Genomic DNA, 19,340 nt, shown 5'->3' on the forward strand with positions numbered 1-19,340 from the left:
CAGTTCCCCTAGGTTATATGTGAGTGGTTTTAATAGAGTTGGAGTGAAGTTCTTTTATAGAAGGTGGCTTTTCTCCACACTCTCATCAGTATTCTCAAGGAGAATTGAAATCGAAAGTGTTTGTATTTAGAAAGTTTAAGGAAGATTTTTGGGTGCCCATTTATTTTTAGTTTGAAAATTAAATCTTAGCTAGCTTTCAGAGTAAACATTTTCTAATTTGATAGGAACTTACAGACAGTAGAGCAGCAAATAAAAAAATCCTCCCTGCTCATTTGATAAAACTGTTTTGGAGTTCATCAGTGTGAAAGTGGAGCTCTGGTCTTGTCGTGAAACAATTTTTTTTTTTTGGTAATAAGGGCCCACATGTGTTTACCACCTACAGAGTATATCTGAAAAGTGTATTTGGGTGGTGGTAATTTTTATACTATCAGAAGATTCACTTGGGCTTGCTAGTAGTTATTTTGAGGTTCTGTTTTTTTTTTTTTTATCTTATGTATTGGAGTTTGAACTCAGGGCCTGACATTTCCTAGGCAGGCACGCTAGCACTTGGGCCATTGAATTCTGAGCCTGCTCTGTTGGCCCATATCTGTAGTCCTAGCACTTAGTAGGGCAGGAGGATGGGGAGGCCAGCCTGGGCTAATAGACCCTGTCTCTAAAAACCCCTAATTCTGAATCCATTGAAAGTATCATTGAAAAATGATAGTACAAAATGCATATGTACGACAAACAGAATTCTTTGTGTTAGAATAGCATTAAGGGAATTCTAAACAGTATTTAGACACAGAATGTGGTACTTCCTGGTGGAAGCTTGGAGATGGGTAAAGGAATGAAGAGTCAAAAAAAAAAAAAAAAATGTGGCCAGCCTGGTGAGATATTCATACCTGTAATCCAGTAACATGGGAGGCTGAGATCAGGAGAATCAAGGCAGGAGCAGAGCTGGGCAAATAGTTTGCAAGACCCCATTTCCAAAATAACCAGAGCAAAATGGACTATAGCTATGACTCAAGCGGTAGAGTGCCTGCTTGGCAAACATGAAGCTCTGAGTTCAAACCACAGTCCCCCAAAAAAAAAAAAAAAAAAGAGTACTGAGACTATAACACATGCTGAATGTCAGTGTGAGCATAGCTACATTACTTGTAAGTGTATAAGTGTCCAGCTGAGGCACAGGGATTTCAGACACAGTTGAAAAATGAAACTGAACTATGGTGTCTACCTCCAATATAAGAAATATAGGGATGTTAAAAATAAGTAAAGGAAAAGTTATCGTGAAATGTTAACCAAAAGGATAGTATAGTTATACTAATATCAGATAAAGTCTTGAAGGCAGATAACACTTTCAGAGATGAAGAGGGACAGGTCATAGTGACAAGACATTTCATTGAACAGGAAGATAACTAAATTAGTTTAGTACTATAGCTTCAAGATGCATAAAGCAAAAAAAGGACCTTAGACAGAGAGGTAGACCTCTTCAAGGGGCACAAACACCCCTCCTCTTACTAATTGAAAGAACAGCCGTGTGTCATTAAGAGCATAGATTTGAGCAATGAAAGTGACTGATTTGATGTGGACAACACATGGAACATTCCATCTAACATCCACAAAATTCTTCCTCAGTCATAGGTGGGATGTTTCTTGGATAAATTATTCTGAGCATAAAATCAAGTCTCAACAATGCTGAAATAATTCTAAGTGTATTCTGTGACAACAGAATTAAGCCAGAAATTACTAAAAGAATAAATACCAGAACAAACTTCAGTTTTGTAAATTCAGTAAGATACTTGTAAATAACTCAAACATGAAAGAATAAATCACAGCAGACATTTAAGAATACTTTGAACTGATTAATAATGAAAATATTACAAATTAAAGCTTGTGGGCGGTCCTGTCTAGGAGGCAATCTCCAGTATTTGTTGCTCCTGGTCCTCAGACCCCTCTGTAGATGAATAGGAGTGGCCTGCATAACTTACAGGACAACGAGTAAACGATGTATGTGACTTGTAATGAGAGGTAGTAAACACCTGCCAGCTTCTGTCTGTCTGTCTTGCTAACTTTTTTTTCTTTTTATAGTACCGGGGTTTGAACTCTGGGCCTCATTCTTGCTGGTCAGGTGCTCTGTCACTTGAGCTACTCTATACTCTGCTAGTCCTTTCTTTCTTGAGTCACTCATCTTGAGGGAAGCCAGTAAGTCAGGCTGATGGGACAGACAGCCCTTTATAAAGACCTTCAGTATGGCAGTAACTCAAGTCTCTTTTTTTGTTTTTGGTTTTGTTTTTGTTTTGTTGTTTTTTTTCCAAGGTTGTTTCTCTTGAATCAGAGTTTTTGTTTTGTTGTTTTGGTGGGACTGGGGTTTGAACTCAGGGCTTTTGCTTGCAAAGCAGGTGCTCTTCCACTTGAGCCATGTCTCCAGTCCTCAAGTCTCTTGATGAGCCATTTTGGAAGCAGGTCTTCCAATGCCAGTTACTCCCTCCTAGTACTGTAGTCCACGGAGATGTTTTCACTGCAACCTCATGAGACCCTGTGCAGAGCTGCTAGTGAAGGTGCTCCTGATCCTGACCCACAGACTGTGAGAGAGACATTGTTATTTTGGGCAGCTTGATATGATAGCTGCATCAAGAGGCAAGTGTGACAGACTTAACTGTTGGTGAGTCTTGGTGACTAGGACATGGGTGCTCCTTTCATGTAGGTTAAAAATATTGCTGAATTCTACGTTGGGGAAGAGTGAGCACTACACTACCACTGCAAGTATTCAACATTATCTGAAGCCAGTATTACCAGGAAAGAAACAATTGAAATGCATAAGTAGTGGAAAGGACGAGATGAAAGTTCCCCATTTCCAACTTAAAAAATCTAAGGGAATCAGTTGGAAATACTTTTGACATGTTCCAGTGTATCTTGGGAAACAGTAGCTAAGGATGGCCCTAGGTGATTGTAATGGCTGAACAGCACTGGCAGTACTTAACTGCCTTTGCCTTGAGGTCGTTAACACAGCGAGTTCTGTGCTACATGGACACCTTCCTCCCTTCACACACAGTAATAGCTCTGTCTGGAAGCACATGTAGCACATAAGAAGGTTTGTGCTTTACAGCTCACGGAACAGCTAACTTTCATTGAGTCATGCATTCTTTAATGACAGCATGGAAATCAGCTTATGTTCAAGACTCCTTATTTTGCTGCTGAGAAGTGGTGAAAAATGGAGGATGTTAAGTTCCTAAAAGTCACTCAAAATGTGTAGATTTCAGAACTCATGGTTTTTTTTTTTTTTAATGTGTAGATTTCAGGAAAGCTCTTTTGACTTTTTCTTGTTTTTGGGGGCACTGGGGTTTGAACTGAGGGCCTCATACTTGGTAGGTGGGTGATCTACCACCTGAGCCACTCCACCACCTCTTTTTCTGTGATGGGTATTTGTGATGCTCAGGAGGTAAAGGCCAATCTGCCTGGGCTACACAGCAAGTCCTTGTTTCAATAAATGAAAAAAAAAATTCGCCATACTTTGAGGCTTTTCATTAATTTCACGAAAACCTGTTAGAACCACTGAACGCTTAGTAAAACAGTTTAGATATAAGACCTGGTATTGTAAAAATCATATTGTAAAACCAAAATTTACAAGTCCAACAAGAAGTGTGAAAGAAGTGTGTAAGAAGTGTGTGAAAGTGTGGGTGAGTGGAGTGAAAGTGCCTCCTTTGTTCCTGAGTCAGAAGCTTCAGTATTGTGGAAATAGCACCTCTCTCCAAATGGTACTGCAAGTCTGTGTGTGTAGTTGTTTTAGTGGAGCTTTGTCTGCTGTGAAATCAATTTAAAAGACAAAAGTAAACAGAGTACAACAGCTCTGCAACCCCCAAAACTGTAGCCATGCTACATACTTGAAAATGCTTTAGGGCTGTTAGAAAGAAGCCAGTGTGATCCCAACCCAGGATTAGGCAGATGTAAGAGGGACAGAAATAGAGGGCAGCGAACTACTAAGTGTGTTTGGGAATTTGAGAGCGTAGGTGACTTTAACATGAAATATTCTTCTGTAGACATTCACATTTAGAAGTCTTTTTTGTTTATTGGGGCTGGGGCTTGAACCCAGGGCTAGGCAAACACTCTAGCTGAACCACACCCCTAGCCAAATTTGAATGTTGGTGGTACTGGGGTTTGAACTCAGAGCCTTCACCTTCAGCCACTCCACCAGCCCTTTTATTGTGATGGGTATTTTTGAGATAGGTCTCGTGAACTATTTGCCTGGGCTGGCTTCTAACCACGATCCTCCTGATCTCTGCCTTCTGAGTAGCTGGGATTACAGGCATGAGCTACCAGCCCCTTGCCTTTCCTGTTTTTTTTAATTAGATTTTACTGTGCTAGACCATATTCTAGTATGTGCTTAGATGTAAACGATCACTTTAAGTATTTTTCAATAGCCATTTCTGTCTAACTCTTACTTTTCTTTAATGGCACTGGTAGTCTTGGATTTTGTTTTCTTTCTTTCTTTTTGGTTTATTCATATGTGCATACAATGTTTGGGCCGTTTTTCCCCCCACCCCCCTCCCTGGTCTTAGATTTTCTAAGCTCCTTTTTTGTCTTGATGGTCATGAATCAGCAAGTGTTCTTGCTGCTTTCTTGATTCTCCTCCCTATTTTGAGGGGGAGCGGGAGGGCGCTGTCCTGCAGTTAAGGTTTTTCCTTCTTGGATTATTTGGATTGCTTCTTGGCTCTTTATTACATCTTAACTATGTCTTTTTCAATCAGTGTTGTATTCTGCTGTCAGGCAAATCTTTGGGCAAATCTGTGTTTGGTAGTGGTCTTAAAAACTATAAATTACTTTTGCTGTTACTAAATCCTGATTGTCCACCTATTTTCTGACTTCCCAAAATGAAAACTTTGTGTTCCTATTACATGCTATATTCCCTCTTAACTTTTCTCTCTCTCTCTCTTCCTCCCCCCTCTGCCTCCTCCCCTCTCTCTCATATGAATTTGCTATGTAGCCCAGGCTAGCCTCCAAATTCCAGTCATCATTCCTCATCCTCTTGAGTGCTTGGTTTACAGGTGTGTGCCACCACACCAGACTTACCTCTCACTTTTTAGCTTAATATTCTTTTGCTTAGTGTGTTTTCCCTTTATTTTTTACTCTTATCTTTTAAGCCTTCTTGGGTGTCTCTGGACCAAATTGATCTGCCTTTTTCTAGCTTGTTTGTTTAGTGCACTTGGTACTTTATTAAATACAAACATTAGCTATGTTCCAAAGTTATAGTATAATCTTGTGTTTTCTTATACTGTATTGGCTTTGTTTTTTTGGGGGGCAGTACTGGAATTTGAACTCAGGGCCTCATGCTTGCTAAGCAGGCACTCTTCCACTTGAGCCACTCAGCCAACCCTTGGCTTTGTTTTTTATATATTTCAATTATCCATTCATTTGGAATATATCCTGATGGCATAGATTGAAGCATGGATCTATTTCCCTCCAAACCTCCAGGTGCCACAGTACTATTCATGCAGTGAACTATTGTCCCTGTGAGATTTGAAATGCCACCATTGTCTTGCATTACTGTCTGTTTTTGGATTTTGTACTTTTTCCATTGGTCGTTTTGTCCATATACCTGCTGTACTGAATAGTTTTAATTATTGAGGCTCTGATGTGTTTTAGTACACTGCTTGATCTTGACTATGAATGTTTCTTTGGTTGTTTTTATTTATTAGTTTTGAAAATCACGTATTGAATCTTACATATGTGTAAGTTAATGTATAGTACTAGATTTTTCACTGTAATAATGCTGCCTGTGTTTTGAACTTGTGTTTTGTTTCTTTAGCCTGTCAATTGAAGTTAACTTTGGAAAACTGTTAGAGTATAATGGTTATAGAAGCTTTGGAAACTGACAGATGTGTGTTACTGACTTTTAGTTTAGCCCAATGGCCAAAGGACCTCAAAGATACATGGTCTCCACTGGTGCTGATGGGACAGTGTGCTTCTGGCAGTGGGATTTAGAGTCCTTAAAGTTCAGGTAAGTGGCTTTCGTGTAACAAGGTTTCTTCTGCTGAGATGAAGTTTGATTAGAAAGAGAAATTATGTGTTGTGGTTGCCTTTGTGCTTGTGAACTTAATTTTTACTGTATGAAATGTATGTGTGACATTGACTCTTTACTGTTGAGATTATTTAGATCGTTGGATATGTTCAATAAAAAGCACAGCTTTTCTGTCTTTGTGAGCACATCTGTGTGTAAACACAGTGCAATAACACGTATGTTTAGCATGTAAGAAATGTTAGACTTGTACAGTCAGGTGTGCAGTCAGGAATTGAAGCAGGACATTGGAGACTCATAACTGGGAAACATGTTCGTGCTTCCCAATAGAGTAGCCACTGGCTGCATGTGACTGTTGAGCACCTCCGTCGTACCTTGTGTAATGGAGGACCCGCGTTGTTAATTTAAGCTTAAAAGCTGATACTTGGTTCAGTTACTGAGAAGACTTCTAAGAATGTTTCAGACATTTCTTTCTTTTTCATCAATGAACTCGGGACCTCATACTTGGTAGGCAGGCATTTGAGACACTCCACCTGGCCTTTTTTGTGTTGAGTATTTTTTCTAGTACCAGGGTTTGAACTCAGGGCCTCACCTTGAGCCACTCAATCAACTCTTTTTTTGTGAATGGTTTTTTCAAGATACTGTCTTGAGAACTATTTGCCTGGGCTGGCTTTGAATTGCTGTCCTGATCTCTGCCTCCTGAGTAGCTGGGATTACAGGCGTGAGCCTCCAGTGCCCAGTTTCGAACATTTTGAGTCTGTGGGTTTTTGAACTGTTCAGTTGTAGGAAATTGGACTATATTTCAAGTATTTTTTTTGTCCTCACACTCCCTTTGTTTCCTCTCCCCTCCTCTTCGTGCTGCATCAAACCCAGGGCTTATGCACACAAAGCAGGGCCTCTGCATCTGCATCGTATCTGCAGCTGCAGAGCACCGTGTGTTTTGCAGTATTGGGGCTGAGCTCAGTGTCTTGTGCTTACTGGCAAGTGCCTCCAGTCCCAGATCAAGTGGTTTTTCTTCCCTGTACTGGGGTTTTGAACTAAGGGTATTGTGCTGGCTAGGCATGCACTTTATACCCCAGCCCTTTTTCGCTTTGGTTATCTTTTAGGTACTTTCATTTTTCTGGGCCTGGGACTATAGTCCTTTTACCTACAATCTGCCGTGTGGCTGGGATTACAGGTCCAATCACCATGCCCAGATCATTGATTGAGGTGGGATCTTGCCAACTTTTTGTCCAGACTAGCCTGTTAACTGTATTCCTCTCAGTTTCTGCCTTTGAGGAGTTGGGATTACAGGCTTGAGCCCCTGGCACCTGGCACCTGACCACACAGATGTTTTGTGTAGAATAATACTAGCAGATTTCCAAGATTTAATAGGAAATAAAGACTCGAAAGTGTCTCATTACAGTTGCGTTTCTGTTGATGTGTGAGTTTGGACATAATGGACTGATCTCATCTCAGCACCGGGTGAGGCCTGACTGGTGTCCATGCTGGCCTTGAGCTCTGCTCAAGCAGTCCTCCCACTGCTGAGCAGCCAGCCGTGACTGACTGTAGGCCTTCACCACTGTGCCCATTTCTTCTTTACTTCACGTTTTGCTTTGCAGTGCTGGGGATTGAACTCTGAATTTCATACGTCTGCCAAATGCTCTATCCCTGGCCCTCTCTTTACTTTTTAAGAGCATGACAACTGGGAAAAGGAGATTGGTAATCCATTCTGTTGTGGTGTCCTGGTGCTGTGTCTCCCTGCTTCACATACTCTCTGAACTCAGTCACGTCACTAACAAAGGGGGTTCGTTAGCCTGCTGTCTGTGGTCAGATGTGCGTGGAGTCAGAGCTAGACTCACAGTTTAACCTCCATCCCATACGATAGCATATGTGGAAGTGCTTGGTGTATGATAAGCTATTACAGAAATAAGGGCATAATATTTAAATATGCTAGATTAAAGCCAATCATTTAAATGTGTTAATGTGTTAAACTAACTTTTTTTAAAGCAATGTCTTCTTCTTTTAAAGTCCACGGCCCCTGAAGTTCACTGAAAAGCCTCGGCCAGGTGTTCAGATGCTTTGTTCTTCTTTTAGCGTTGGTAAGGTAGCTTCCTTGGTAATTTTCTTTCTTTCTTCTATTGTAACATTTATTGTCTTCTGCCTCATTTTTTGTCCTTTTGATTCTAGTAGTAATCAGAGTTGGTGATGAGGCAAAAATGAACCTCAACACATCCAGTAACCTGTTCCTGTGTCACGTGGCCCATGTGCAGGATATTCCAAAATTTATGATTTTAAATGCATATTTATTTTGTTAAAACTTTCTTCCACACATATACCTTGGTGAAATGATTCCTCATTTTTCTTTTCTTGTACAACAAACTTGTGTGGTAATGTTTTTTAAAGGATAAGTCAAATATTTTCCTTCTTGAAAGTCTGAAAACCAAACAGTGAGCTTTGTATTCCAAAGCTACGTCTACATGTGTAAAGTTGTTTAGAGTCCAGAATCCCCTTTCTCCAGTATTTTTAGAACACTGGCACTTAGGGTAAGCCTGAACACTTTCTGATGGGCTCACTTTAGGAAAACCTCTTGAGTACTGCATCAGGAGCTCTTTGTGTAGCGAGCCAGGAAATTGAGCCTGATAAATGTTGGAGTAAGCTATCTTGCTTTTTTAATACAGAAATTTTCAGATCGTTCTTACAAACTAGATGTTTAAACCTTAATATTTTTATTTCAGGTGGTATGTTTTTAGCTACCGGTAGTACTGATCATGTAATCAGAATGTATTTTTTGGGTTTTGAAGCACCCGAAAAAATCGCAGAACTTGAAAGTCACACGGTAAGCATTCATGTTTTAATAACAATCCTCTTCTAAGGGGAATTGTTATTCTGATTCAATTTTGATTTTGTCTTAGTTTTTGTCTGTTTAACAAAGGAATTTTATATTAAAGAGGTTTTATTTATGTATGTATTTTTGAAATTTTTTGAAACAGTGTCTTCCTGTGTAGCTCAGGCTGGCCTTCAAACTTGAGATCCTCCTGCCTCAGCCTTCTGAGTATTAGGATTACAGACATGTACTACCACACTTGGTTTATTTTAAAGATATTTGATTATTATTTGGTTAGACATAAAGTATTAAGGGCTGGAGACACGTGGCTCAAGTGGTAAGGCATTTCTCTAGCAAGCCGTAAAGCTCTGAGTTCAAATCCCAGTCCCCCTTCCCCTCCCCCAGGAAAAAAATGCATCTAAAGTGTTGAATCATAGTTGGGCCTGTGCTGGGGATTAAACCCAGGGCCCATGTGTGCTAAGCAAATGCTTCAGCACCGAGCTGCACCCAGCCCTGAAGGTGATGTTCTTACGAATTTATGTTCATAAGGGGCAGGATGGTGTTTGCTAATTCTATTCTTAACTTACACATAGGAGGGATTGCTTTAACTGGGAAGGGTGTCATTGTCAACTCAGTTAGCATTTGAGAGTGGAGTCAGGGCATGGCTTTTCTTTTTTGGTGGTACTGGAGTTTGAACTCAGGGTCTTGTGCTTGCTGGGCAGGAGCTCCACCCTTTCTTGGTTTTTTGTTACTTGTTTGGGACAAGTTCTAAAGCTTTTTTTGCCTGGACTACAATCTTCCTTGTTCTGCTTCCTGTGTAGTTGAGTTGTCAGGCATGTGCTTCCATGCTCAACTTTTTTATTGGTTGAGATGGGGTGTTGTATTTGCCCAGACTAGCCTCAAACCTTGATCCTCTACATCTCAGCTTTCAAATAGTTAAGGATTACAGGCATGAGTATATCCTGCGTGGTTTATCTTTTCTTCTATAGGAAGTCTTGGGGAAGCCAGTGAACCTCCAGTGGTTATTTGATAAACCTGGATTGCAATCACTTGAAAAGTGACTACTAAGTAGGGTAGGGAACACTTTGTTTTGAGCTGCTTCACAGTCTCATTTTGATAATTTTTTACTCATCCCTTGTCCTTTTCACATGACTCATTTTAAATAGATGTGCCTTTTTTCAGAATGTCTTTGTGGCCTTGTGAGATACCTAGTTCAGTCTTTGCCTTGGCGCTCAGTAGTGCAGAACAGCTGGACCAAGCAGCCCAGGCGCAGGCTTCTTGTTTGTTGAAGCATCTGTGCTTCTAGCTCTTCTTTATTATGCATTTTCAAACTATGCAGATAACTATTCCTGTATTTTGTTTTTTTCCCTTTTAGGATAAAGTTGATAGTATCCAATTTTGTAACACTGGTGATCGGTAAGTGTGTGTTTGTATGTGTTCTTAAGCAAATACAATATGCTTCAGACTAGTACACATGATATATCACTTTATGTTTTAAGTTTTTATTCTTAATTGACAAATTATAATGGTATAGTTTTGTGGCCATTAGTGTTATTTTGGTAATGTTTGCCTTGTGGAGTAACTCAGGCTAATTAGCTTATCTATCATTCCAAATGCTTAGATCATCTGATGAGAACATTTAAAATCTACTCTTCGTAGGTTTGGATTATATCCTGCATTCTAATTAACTGTCACAGAGCTACATTATATGTTTCACACACTTTTCAGTAAATGCATTAGTTGAATAAAGAGTGTGACATGGGGGACTGTGACACTTAAGATGCTAGAATACTGTAGTGTTGGCTTTTAGGATCAGAAGTAGCTCTTTGACTAGGTGTCAGTTTACTGACAAAAATTAAGTGTAAGGATGAATGAAATTCCTTCTGTTTTTTTTTTTTTTTTTTTTTAAGTGGTCCTGGGGTTTGAACTCAGTACTTCACATGTACAAGGCAGAAGCTCTACCACTTCGGCCACTCAACCAGCTTTTTTTAGTTTAGTTTTTTTTTTTTTTTCTTTCCTTCTGTTTGAGTAGTTTAAAAAAATCTTTTCTAATCACTGTGATTTTTTTTTTTTTTTTTCTTTTTTTCTTTTCCCTGTTTTGAGAGTATTGGGGTTTGAACTCAGGGTCTTATGCTTGCTAGGCAGGTGCTCTACCACTTCCCCAGTCCTGGTGATTATAACTGTAGCCCTTAGTGGCAGGTGTATGAGTAGACTGTCTTTTTCTGAATATTTTAAGGTTCCTAAGTGGTAGCAGAGATGGAACAGCACGGATTTGGAGATTTGAGCAGTTAGAATGGAGAAGCATTTTACTGGATATGGCTACCAGAATCTCAGGGTAAGTTTAAATTGTTAGTTGTAAGTAGGTACATGATAGGATTCCTTTCCCCCATATGCTGATCATTTTCTTTTTTTTTTTTTTTTTTTTTTTCTTTTCTTATTCATATGTGCATACAAGGCTTGGGTCATTTCTCCCCCACTTCTATTATGAAGTGCTCTAGTGTAAGTGAATAGTTTCCTGATTGTGCATCTGATAAACATATCAATCCCATAAATCCACCTTTCACGTGGGAAAGCATAGCATAAGCTTTAACTGTTGTATTGACCTCCTTCTCAGGTTTGGCATTTAAGACCTCCTTCAGTTAAAAAAACTTATACCTAGGTGTCAGTGGCTCATGCCTGTAATCCTAGCTACTCAGGTGGCAGAGATCAGGAGGAGTATGGTTTGAAGCCAGCCTAGGCAAATACTTTGAGAGACCCTTTCTGGAAAATCCCTTCACAAAAAAAGGGCTGGTGGAGTGACAGCCCTGAGTTCAAACCCCAACTCCACAAAAAAGTTACAAAATTTCCACTACAGACAGTTTTACTTTTCTGTGATAGGATTTTGGAACGTTTAAAAACTAACCTGTAGCTAAGGCTGGAGAATTAAATGAGCAACATAATTTATTGTTTAGAAAAAGTGGGGGACTCCAATGGGAGTTGTGCTTGCCAAAATTTTGGGCTATCAAATGGGCTTGAAAGCACCCTTGTCAGTTCATGATCCCGTGAGAGTTGTAGCCATATTTTGAGCATAGCTGAGGTGAGTAGCCCTTTCCAGGTGAGACAGTGCAACTTTGCAGCGTCTTTGATTTGTGTGTGTCAGGAGGCCTGACTTAGACTGGGCACATTCATGTTCTTTTGCTTGTTACAAATACTATTATTATTTTTGTTACACTGTAAGTATTAGAAGTCTAAAGCTGTTCAGTTTTCCTTTAGAGTATGTTTCCTAAGTTGAACCTAGTGTTTTTTTTTAATTCCTTGCTTGCAGTACTGGTGTTTGAGCATAGGGCCTCACACTTGTTAGGCAAGTCCTGTATCTCTTCAGCCATATCCTTACCCTTAGCCCACTTTACACTTTTTCATACCAGGATTTTTTTTTTTTTTAAAGGCGGTACTGGGTTTCATACATTTCTCTGAGAATTTTTTTTTCCAAAACCCCATTACTGGGGTTTGAACTCAGTGCCTTGCACTTGCTAAGCAGGTGCTCCACCATGTGAGCCATGTCTCTAAGCCCTTTCTGCTTTAGGTATTTTTTGAATAGGGTCTCACTTTTTATCTGCTGGACTGCAGTCCTCCAGCTTGTGCTTCCCATGTAGCTGAGATGACAGCCATGTATCAGCATGCCCAGCTTTTACTGGTTAAGAGGGGAGTCTTGTTAACTTTTTACCTGGGCTGCCCTCCAACTGCTGTCCTGACCTCCTCCTGATCACAAGTGTGAGTCACCTGGCAAAACTGCCTGCTTTTCTTGTTGCTATGTAAAGTTTCACTGCCTTCATATCTTCAAAAGTAGAGCTTTCTGTAAGAATGAAGGAATTGGTTTTTTTTTTCCTTGGCTAGTTAGTCTGATGCTATGTAACACATTTGTTACTAAATTCACAGTCACTTTGGGGCTTCTTTTAGTGTAAATGAAGAGTAAAGGCTTTGTCTTGTCTGTGGTGTCTTAGTTTATTGTGTCCCATAGCCAGGTAAGCTAGACTTATCATTTCTTCTCTTTGCCATCACACTTGCGTAGGTGGCTGCTGCATGCCACTTACTCCGTATTCCTATAGCTGTTTTCTTTTCTAAGTAAAATGCACATTAGATGCTTATCGATTCTTAGAATGTGTTGTGTGATTTCAGAACTGGTTAGGCCTTTCCCTCCCTCCTATTGTTTGTTGCTGACTGCTGTAGTATACAGAGAAACTTGGCAATCCCACCTTTGTAAAGGCTGTAAAATAGCACAAACTTGCATCCTAACCCATTCTTGCCAGGAGGTTCATAGGAACAGGGAAGTATGGAGAAAAATGCAGTCTCACTTACAGTTGAACCAGCTGAACATATGTCAGGTATTTTTCTAGACACTGGGGTACATGACCTTCTTTCTGTCTTCCTGAAATTTCTTTCCTTGTCTTTGTGGAAGTAACTGAAAGTAAATGTTAGCAATAGGTTTGGCAATGGAGAGGGGAATAACAGGAAAAAACTTTGCCTTCTCAAGGAGCTGTAATGCCCTAAAATCTGCCTTTATTCAGTCTCTGAAGTGCTAAGTTATACCCCTGGCTTTGCCCAAATCAATTTCGAGATAACCTGTTACAGTTCAGGTATGATGAACCCTCCAAAGGATTGTAAAATAGCAGATGAATTGGGTTTCTTTAGTTTTGTGACGGTTTGTATGCCTGTGTAGCCTACTGTCAGATGAGTTTACACATTCTGCATGTTTTTTGTTTTTAGAGACTTAAGTTCGGAAGAGGAAAGGTTTATGAAACCCAAAGTAACAATGATAGCGTGGAATCAAAATGATAGCATTGTTGTCACAGCTGTGAATGATCATGTCCTCAAAGTGTGGGATTCTTACACTGGACAACTGCTTCATAACTTACTGGTAGGTAGTTTTTATGCAATATGACAAATCAGAATTTTTGAACTCTTGCTGGACGCTGGTGGCTCACGTCTGTAATCCTAGCTACTTGGGAGGCTGAGAGCCGGAGGATTGCTGTTCCAGGCCAGCCTGAGCAAATAGTTCTTGAGAGCCCATCTCCAAAATAAACAGAGCCAAATGGACTAGTGGTGTGGCTCAAGTTGTAGAGCTCCTGCTTTTGCAAGTGCAAAGCTCTTGAGTTCAAACCCTAGTCCCACAAAGAAGTAAAAAATTTTTTTAACTCCTAGTTTTGAAACTATAAAATTAACATACTGAAGAAGTAATTTTATTTAAGTGATCAGATGACTGGAAGTACTAATATATAACAATGTATATATTTTTGTATAGTGCATTAGTGTATTTTTCAAAACCCTTACATTGTATGACTGTGTGTGTGTGTGTGTGTGTGTGTGTGTGTGTGTTTTCAACTTGTAACTTGCAACCCCCCTTCATGCTGTGACTTTGTTGAATAAAGGGACATGCCGATGAAGTATTTGTTCTGGAGACACATCCCTTTGATTCCAGAATTATGTTATCTGCAGGACACGATGGCAGCATATTTATATGGGATATTACCAAAGGCACCAAGGTGAAGCATTACTTCAACATGGTAAGTGAAATGAGGGACGGCTTTAGCTATGCTGCCTGTGTTCAGAATAATTGAATTACCCAGGTTAGCCAAAAGTTGACATGCTTTGACAGTTTTTCTACAAATCAGTGTACTACAAGCCTAATAAATACCTACAGCCTTTCAGCTATATGTACATGCAATTCTTGGTGTGATTTATGCAAGGAAATCTTTTCTCAAGTTACCAGTAGCTTTTTATGTGACTGTGTGCCTGTCAGTGTTTACATTGACAAATTCATGATAATTATAAAAATGACTTTACAGTCACCAGTACAATAATATTCAGTAATTGAATAATATTCAGTATACATCCCTAAATGATACCTAGGGATCAACCATTCAATTATTATGTCTTTATTTATTTATTTATCTTTTGGCAGTACTGGGTTTGAGCTCAGTGCCTTGTGCACAAGGTAGGTGCTCTACCGCTTGAGCCACACTGCCAGCCCTATTTTTATCTTTTTGCTCACACACACACACACACACACACACACACACACGTAATAAATATACTTCTGAATATATTTTTCTTGATCCAAATTTTGATCTTAATGTATGTTTTTAGAATTTCCTCTTGTATAGCCATAATATGATGTAAAAGCATTGTTTAATCCAGTTCTGTATTCACATTTTGTCAGTTGTCCGAGTAATGTCTTTTTTTTAAAATGAGAAAAATCTGTACAGGCCGGTAAGGCCTTTGATAGCTATATCTTGCAACTTGTAGCTGGGTACAACTGAAGGTCATGTATTAAGTGGTGGTATATTGTTACTTTTCTTTAATCTTCAATAGCCCTTTAGTCTTTAAAAAAAAAAAAATCTTCTTGTCCTTTAGCTTTTGATGAGTGAATATACACAAGTAATGTCACAGAATCTCCTTCAGTTTCACCTGGTATGTCACCATGATTAGCTTCTCTTACACAGTTTTTCTTTGATGCTGGTGATAAAACCCAGGGCCTTGTACGGGCTAGCCAAGCACTTTATCACTGAGCTACACCCTAGCCCCAGCCCTTTTCCTTTTTTTTTTTTTTTTTTTTTTTTCGGCTATACTGGGGTTTGAACTCAGGACCTCATGTTTGCTAGGCAGGCACTCTTACTGCTCTAGCTGCTCCCCAGCATCCTTTTTGTAAATTATTAAGTTAATGTGGCTGTTTTGAGATGTTAAAGATCTTGTCTCATCAGATATCAATATTAAGAAATACTCATTCATTCAAAGATTTCCAGTGGCATCATTTTTTGTATATTTACTGGTTGGGTTGGCCTCCTTGCACATAGTTTTGTCATCTTTCCTCTCTCTCTTTTTTGTGGTGCTGGGGTTTCAAGCTGGGGCTTTGTGCTTTCTAGGGAGGCATTCTACCACTTGAGCAGTGCCTCCAGTCCATCTTTTTTTCATTTAATGTGGAAAACCTGTAATATTTTTGAATGTGAATTCAGCCTGAGATGAAAGTAACTTAAGATACTCATTTGGCATTGTTGAATAAGTGAGTGGTTTTTAAAAAAATATATGCCTTAGTAACGTTTTGAATATCCTTGTACACAAGAACTTACTTAGGATAAATTTGGAGGGGTTTACCCTGGTAAAAATTTTAATGTTCTTAAGGCTTTGCTTTACTTTACTGGTTTATTTTTTGGTGCTGGGGATTGAACCAGGGCTTTTTGCATGCTAATAACCATACACTCCATCACTGAGCTACACCAGTATTTATATATGAGATGTGTTTAGTGAAATGGACTCTTCAGTTTGCATTCTAAGTTAAAGTGTAACTAATTTTGGAAGCGTCGTGTTGGCCTCTTATTTATTTATTTAATTAATTAATTTATTTTCTTTGGTGGGATTGGGGTTTGAACTCAGGGCTTCAGGCTTGCAAAACAGGCACTCTAGTGCTTGAGCCACACTGTTAGTCTATTTTGCTCTGGTTATTTTGGAAATGGGGTCACTGGACTATTTTTCTGGGCTGGCCTAGAACCTTAATTTCAGCCTTCCAGGTAGCTAGGATTACAGGTACGAGCCACCAGCACCTAAGACTTTTTGAAGGCATCCTAATCCATGTTAGTCCTATTAGGTTTTTTATTTTTTTACCTTGAAGTTTTTATTTCATTAAGTGCAGTCTGGACAGCTATTCTAACAGCATAAAATGCAATAATTTCTTAACATTAAATGTGCTCTAAAAAAGTCTCAGAATAGCATGATCAAACTACAAATACATATTTATGTGTCTCTGAAAGCTGTGTTTCTGTGTATTCACCTTATTGGAAAAGGAAGTAAGCCTCCCTAGACATTTTTCTGTGGTCTCAGAATTCATAGACATATTTCTATTAACTCAGTTATCCTTTAAAACTCAGTAAGAAGATAAAAATTTTTATTTTTTATTTTTTGAGGTATTATGGTTTAAACTCAGGGCTGTCTAGGCAGGTGCTCCACCACTTGAGCTATACAGCCTAGAAGATTACATTTTGAATTTATCAAAGCAAAAAATTACATTAATTTAAGCTTTAAGTAGAATATAATCTGAATGACCTCTAAGGCGAGGAATCATAATTGACCTTTTGTTATGAGTTGTTCACTGTCCCTGAAAGGCTCTTGATTCTTAGTACTAGACAGATCACAGAGCTATTGACTGAGCACTGTTTCATAATACATAATAAACTTCAATGTGACATTGAATTGTTTTTCCAGTTTGCACTCTGTCAGGGCTTGTTGTATAGCATGCTTCCAGCCACACACAAAACCCACAGGTGGCTTTCTGTGCTCAGATTGCTTTGCCTACTTGGGAAACTTCTCAACAAGTATCCCTGGGAAAGCTTTTGGTGCAGTGTATCATGGGAAGCATGGGTGCTGCCATATTTGCTTTGCCAGCTTCAGGTTCTCATTGCCCTCTTCACTGACTCTCCTACAACTAGAGGCCCCAGGCCAGGGATGCAAAGTGCCACCATAGGCAGATTGTGCTGTTGCAGATGTGGCTCCTGGAAGCATCATGTGTTTGAATCATGTGTTCCCTCTTTTAACAGTCAATTGGAGAAAGAATGTATTACACATTTCTTTATTTTTATGTTGTGAGAAAACACAGATCTGTCTTAGCCATACCCTAAGTGACTTCATTTTTTTCCATGTTTGCTGATTGAAGTCCATCCTTGGGCACTAGAGTGAAGGGAAATGCAGGAAGCCTGCCTTATTTGTGGATTTATTGTACGAGGTTTTGACTGAGCTTGGTCAAAAAAGCAGAAGAAATTTCAAAAACAAGAAGTTTAAATTCCTGAGTGCTCATTAGACAGCTCAGTTGATGTGGGAGCACGCTCAAGTCAGTCCCACATTATCATCAGTTGTGTGATTTGTTGAGTGTTTCTCTGCCCTTAATTTTGTGAAAATGTGCCTCCCACAAAGCAAATGGTGTGCCAAGAGGAGGGCAAACGCTGATGTGCTTAATTGAAGTGCTAAAGGGAAGATTTTAGACGCGTTGAAAGGCAGCATGTCTTTAGTGGAAATTGGGCAACGTTACAAGAAAAGCTAAGTCCAGCACGCACAGTACGGGACTGCACTCTACGCATCGTGATCATGGCTCTTCCTCAGTGGCTGTCTCCGTGGAGTGCAAAGCCCTGACTTCAGACTCCAGTCCTGCAAAACCCAAAAAGTTTATATAGCAAAAGTGCTTAAATAGGATTGAGCCTAACTTTTTTTTTTACCTCTGTGTTTTCTAGATTGAAGGGCAAGGACATGGAGCTGTGTTTGACTGTAAGTTTTCACAGGACGGACAGCATTTTGCCTGTACAGATTCTCATGGGCACCTTCTGATATTTGGCTTTGGATGCAGCAAACCATATGAAAAGGTCATTTTTAATATTTTCTTATACCATATAAAATATTTGAGAGGTGGTCTGGATATGGCTGAGGTTGTGCTTTTAGTTTTAATTCATTGCTTAATTTTTTTTAATATAAAACTCAAAATGTCATGTTGTGAACTTTCCCGTTTTAGATTCCTGATCAGATGTTCTTCCACACCGACTACCGACCACTGATTAGAGACTCTAACAACTATGTCTTAGATGAGCAGACTCAGCAGGCTCCTCATCTCATGCCGCCACCGTTCTTGGTAGATGTGGATGGGAACCCTCACCCAACCAAGTACCAGAGATTAGTACCCGGTCGAGAAAACTCAGCAGATGAACATTTGGTTCCACAGCTAGGCTATGTGGCCACAAGTAAGTGCAGACTTTTATTTGAAAAATTTAAACAATAGTACAAATAAGCCAGACTGTGTGTGAGCTGATGGCTCACACCTATGATCCTAACCGATTGGGAGGATCTGGTTCCAGGCCAGCCCGGCAAATAGTTTGTGAGACCTCATCTCCAAAATAACCAGAGCAAAATGGATTGGAGGTGTAGTAGCCTGAGAGGAAGAGCGCCTGCTTTGCAAGCACAAAGCTCTGAGTTCAAAAATAAAAAAAAAGAGTCTAAATAATGCCTATCTCTTAGGCTCACCAGGCATTAGTATTTGACAGTATTTGTTTTAGCTTTTCTATAGGTACTGTATTGAACTTTGTGAGAATTACATTCTGTATCGTTCATGCCCATTTTTCCATAAATACTAATGTGCTTTCTTGGAGTAAAAAGGTGAAAAGGAACTTGGCCATGCTTGCTAAGATCTACAACAAGAATAAATCTTGTGTGAAACTGATGAAGAAAAAGGAAATTTATGTCAGTTTTGCTGTTGAATCTGGAACTACAGGAGGTTAAGATGGCACATGCATTGAATTTGTGTATGTATGGCCAGTTTCGGAAAAGATGTTTCACAGTGGTTGGTACTGTCCGTGTTTGAGGTGTAACATTTGGATGAGGGGTGACAACCGCAGATGGCACTGTATGCTGTGTGGACACGTGGGCCTGGTTCTCTGAATTGGCATAGTGCATTTGAGACTCATTCACGGTATTGCTCACAACAGTAGTGTGCTGGTGTTCATTGGTAGACAGTACCCATGTGATGACAGCTGT

The 19,340-nt window shown here is 39.6% G+C and overlaps 1 protein-coding gene across 2 annotated transcripts in view; it reads left to right on the forward strand.

The window, feature by feature from the left end:
* Positions 1-19,340, forward strand: part of Brwd1 (bromodomain and WD repeat domain containing 1) — a 102,385-nt gene that overhangs the window by 19,142 nt on the left and 63,903 nt on the right. For both annotated transcript variants that reach the window (XM_074072634.1, XM_074072632.1), the window contains exons 9-17: positions 5,874-5,974; positions 8,003-8,073; positions 8,710-8,810; positions 10,174-10,214; positions 11,035-11,133; positions 13,542-13,692; positions 14,204-14,338; positions 18,050-18,178; positions 18,325-18,550. In XM_074072634.1, the coding sequence (XP_073928735.1) occupies positions 5,874-5,974; positions 8,003-8,073; positions 8,710-8,810; positions 10,174-10,214; positions 11,035-11,133; positions 13,542-13,692; positions 14,204-14,338; positions 18,050-18,178; positions 18,325-18,550 (1,054 nt within the window). The remainder of the gene's footprint in view (positions 1-5,873; positions 5,975-8,002; positions 8,074-8,709; positions 8,811-10,173; positions 10,215-11,034; positions 11,134-13,541; positions 13,693-14,203; positions 14,339-18,049; positions 18,179-18,324; positions 18,551-19,340) is intronic.

The sequence above is a fragment of the Castor canadensis genome, chromosome 5, assembly GCF_047511655.1.
Source record: "Castor canadensis chromosome 5, mCasCan1.hap1v2, whole genome shotgun sequence".
Taxonomy (NCBI): Eukaryota; Metazoa; Chordata; class Mammalia; order Rodentia; family Castoridae; genus Castor; species Castor canadensis.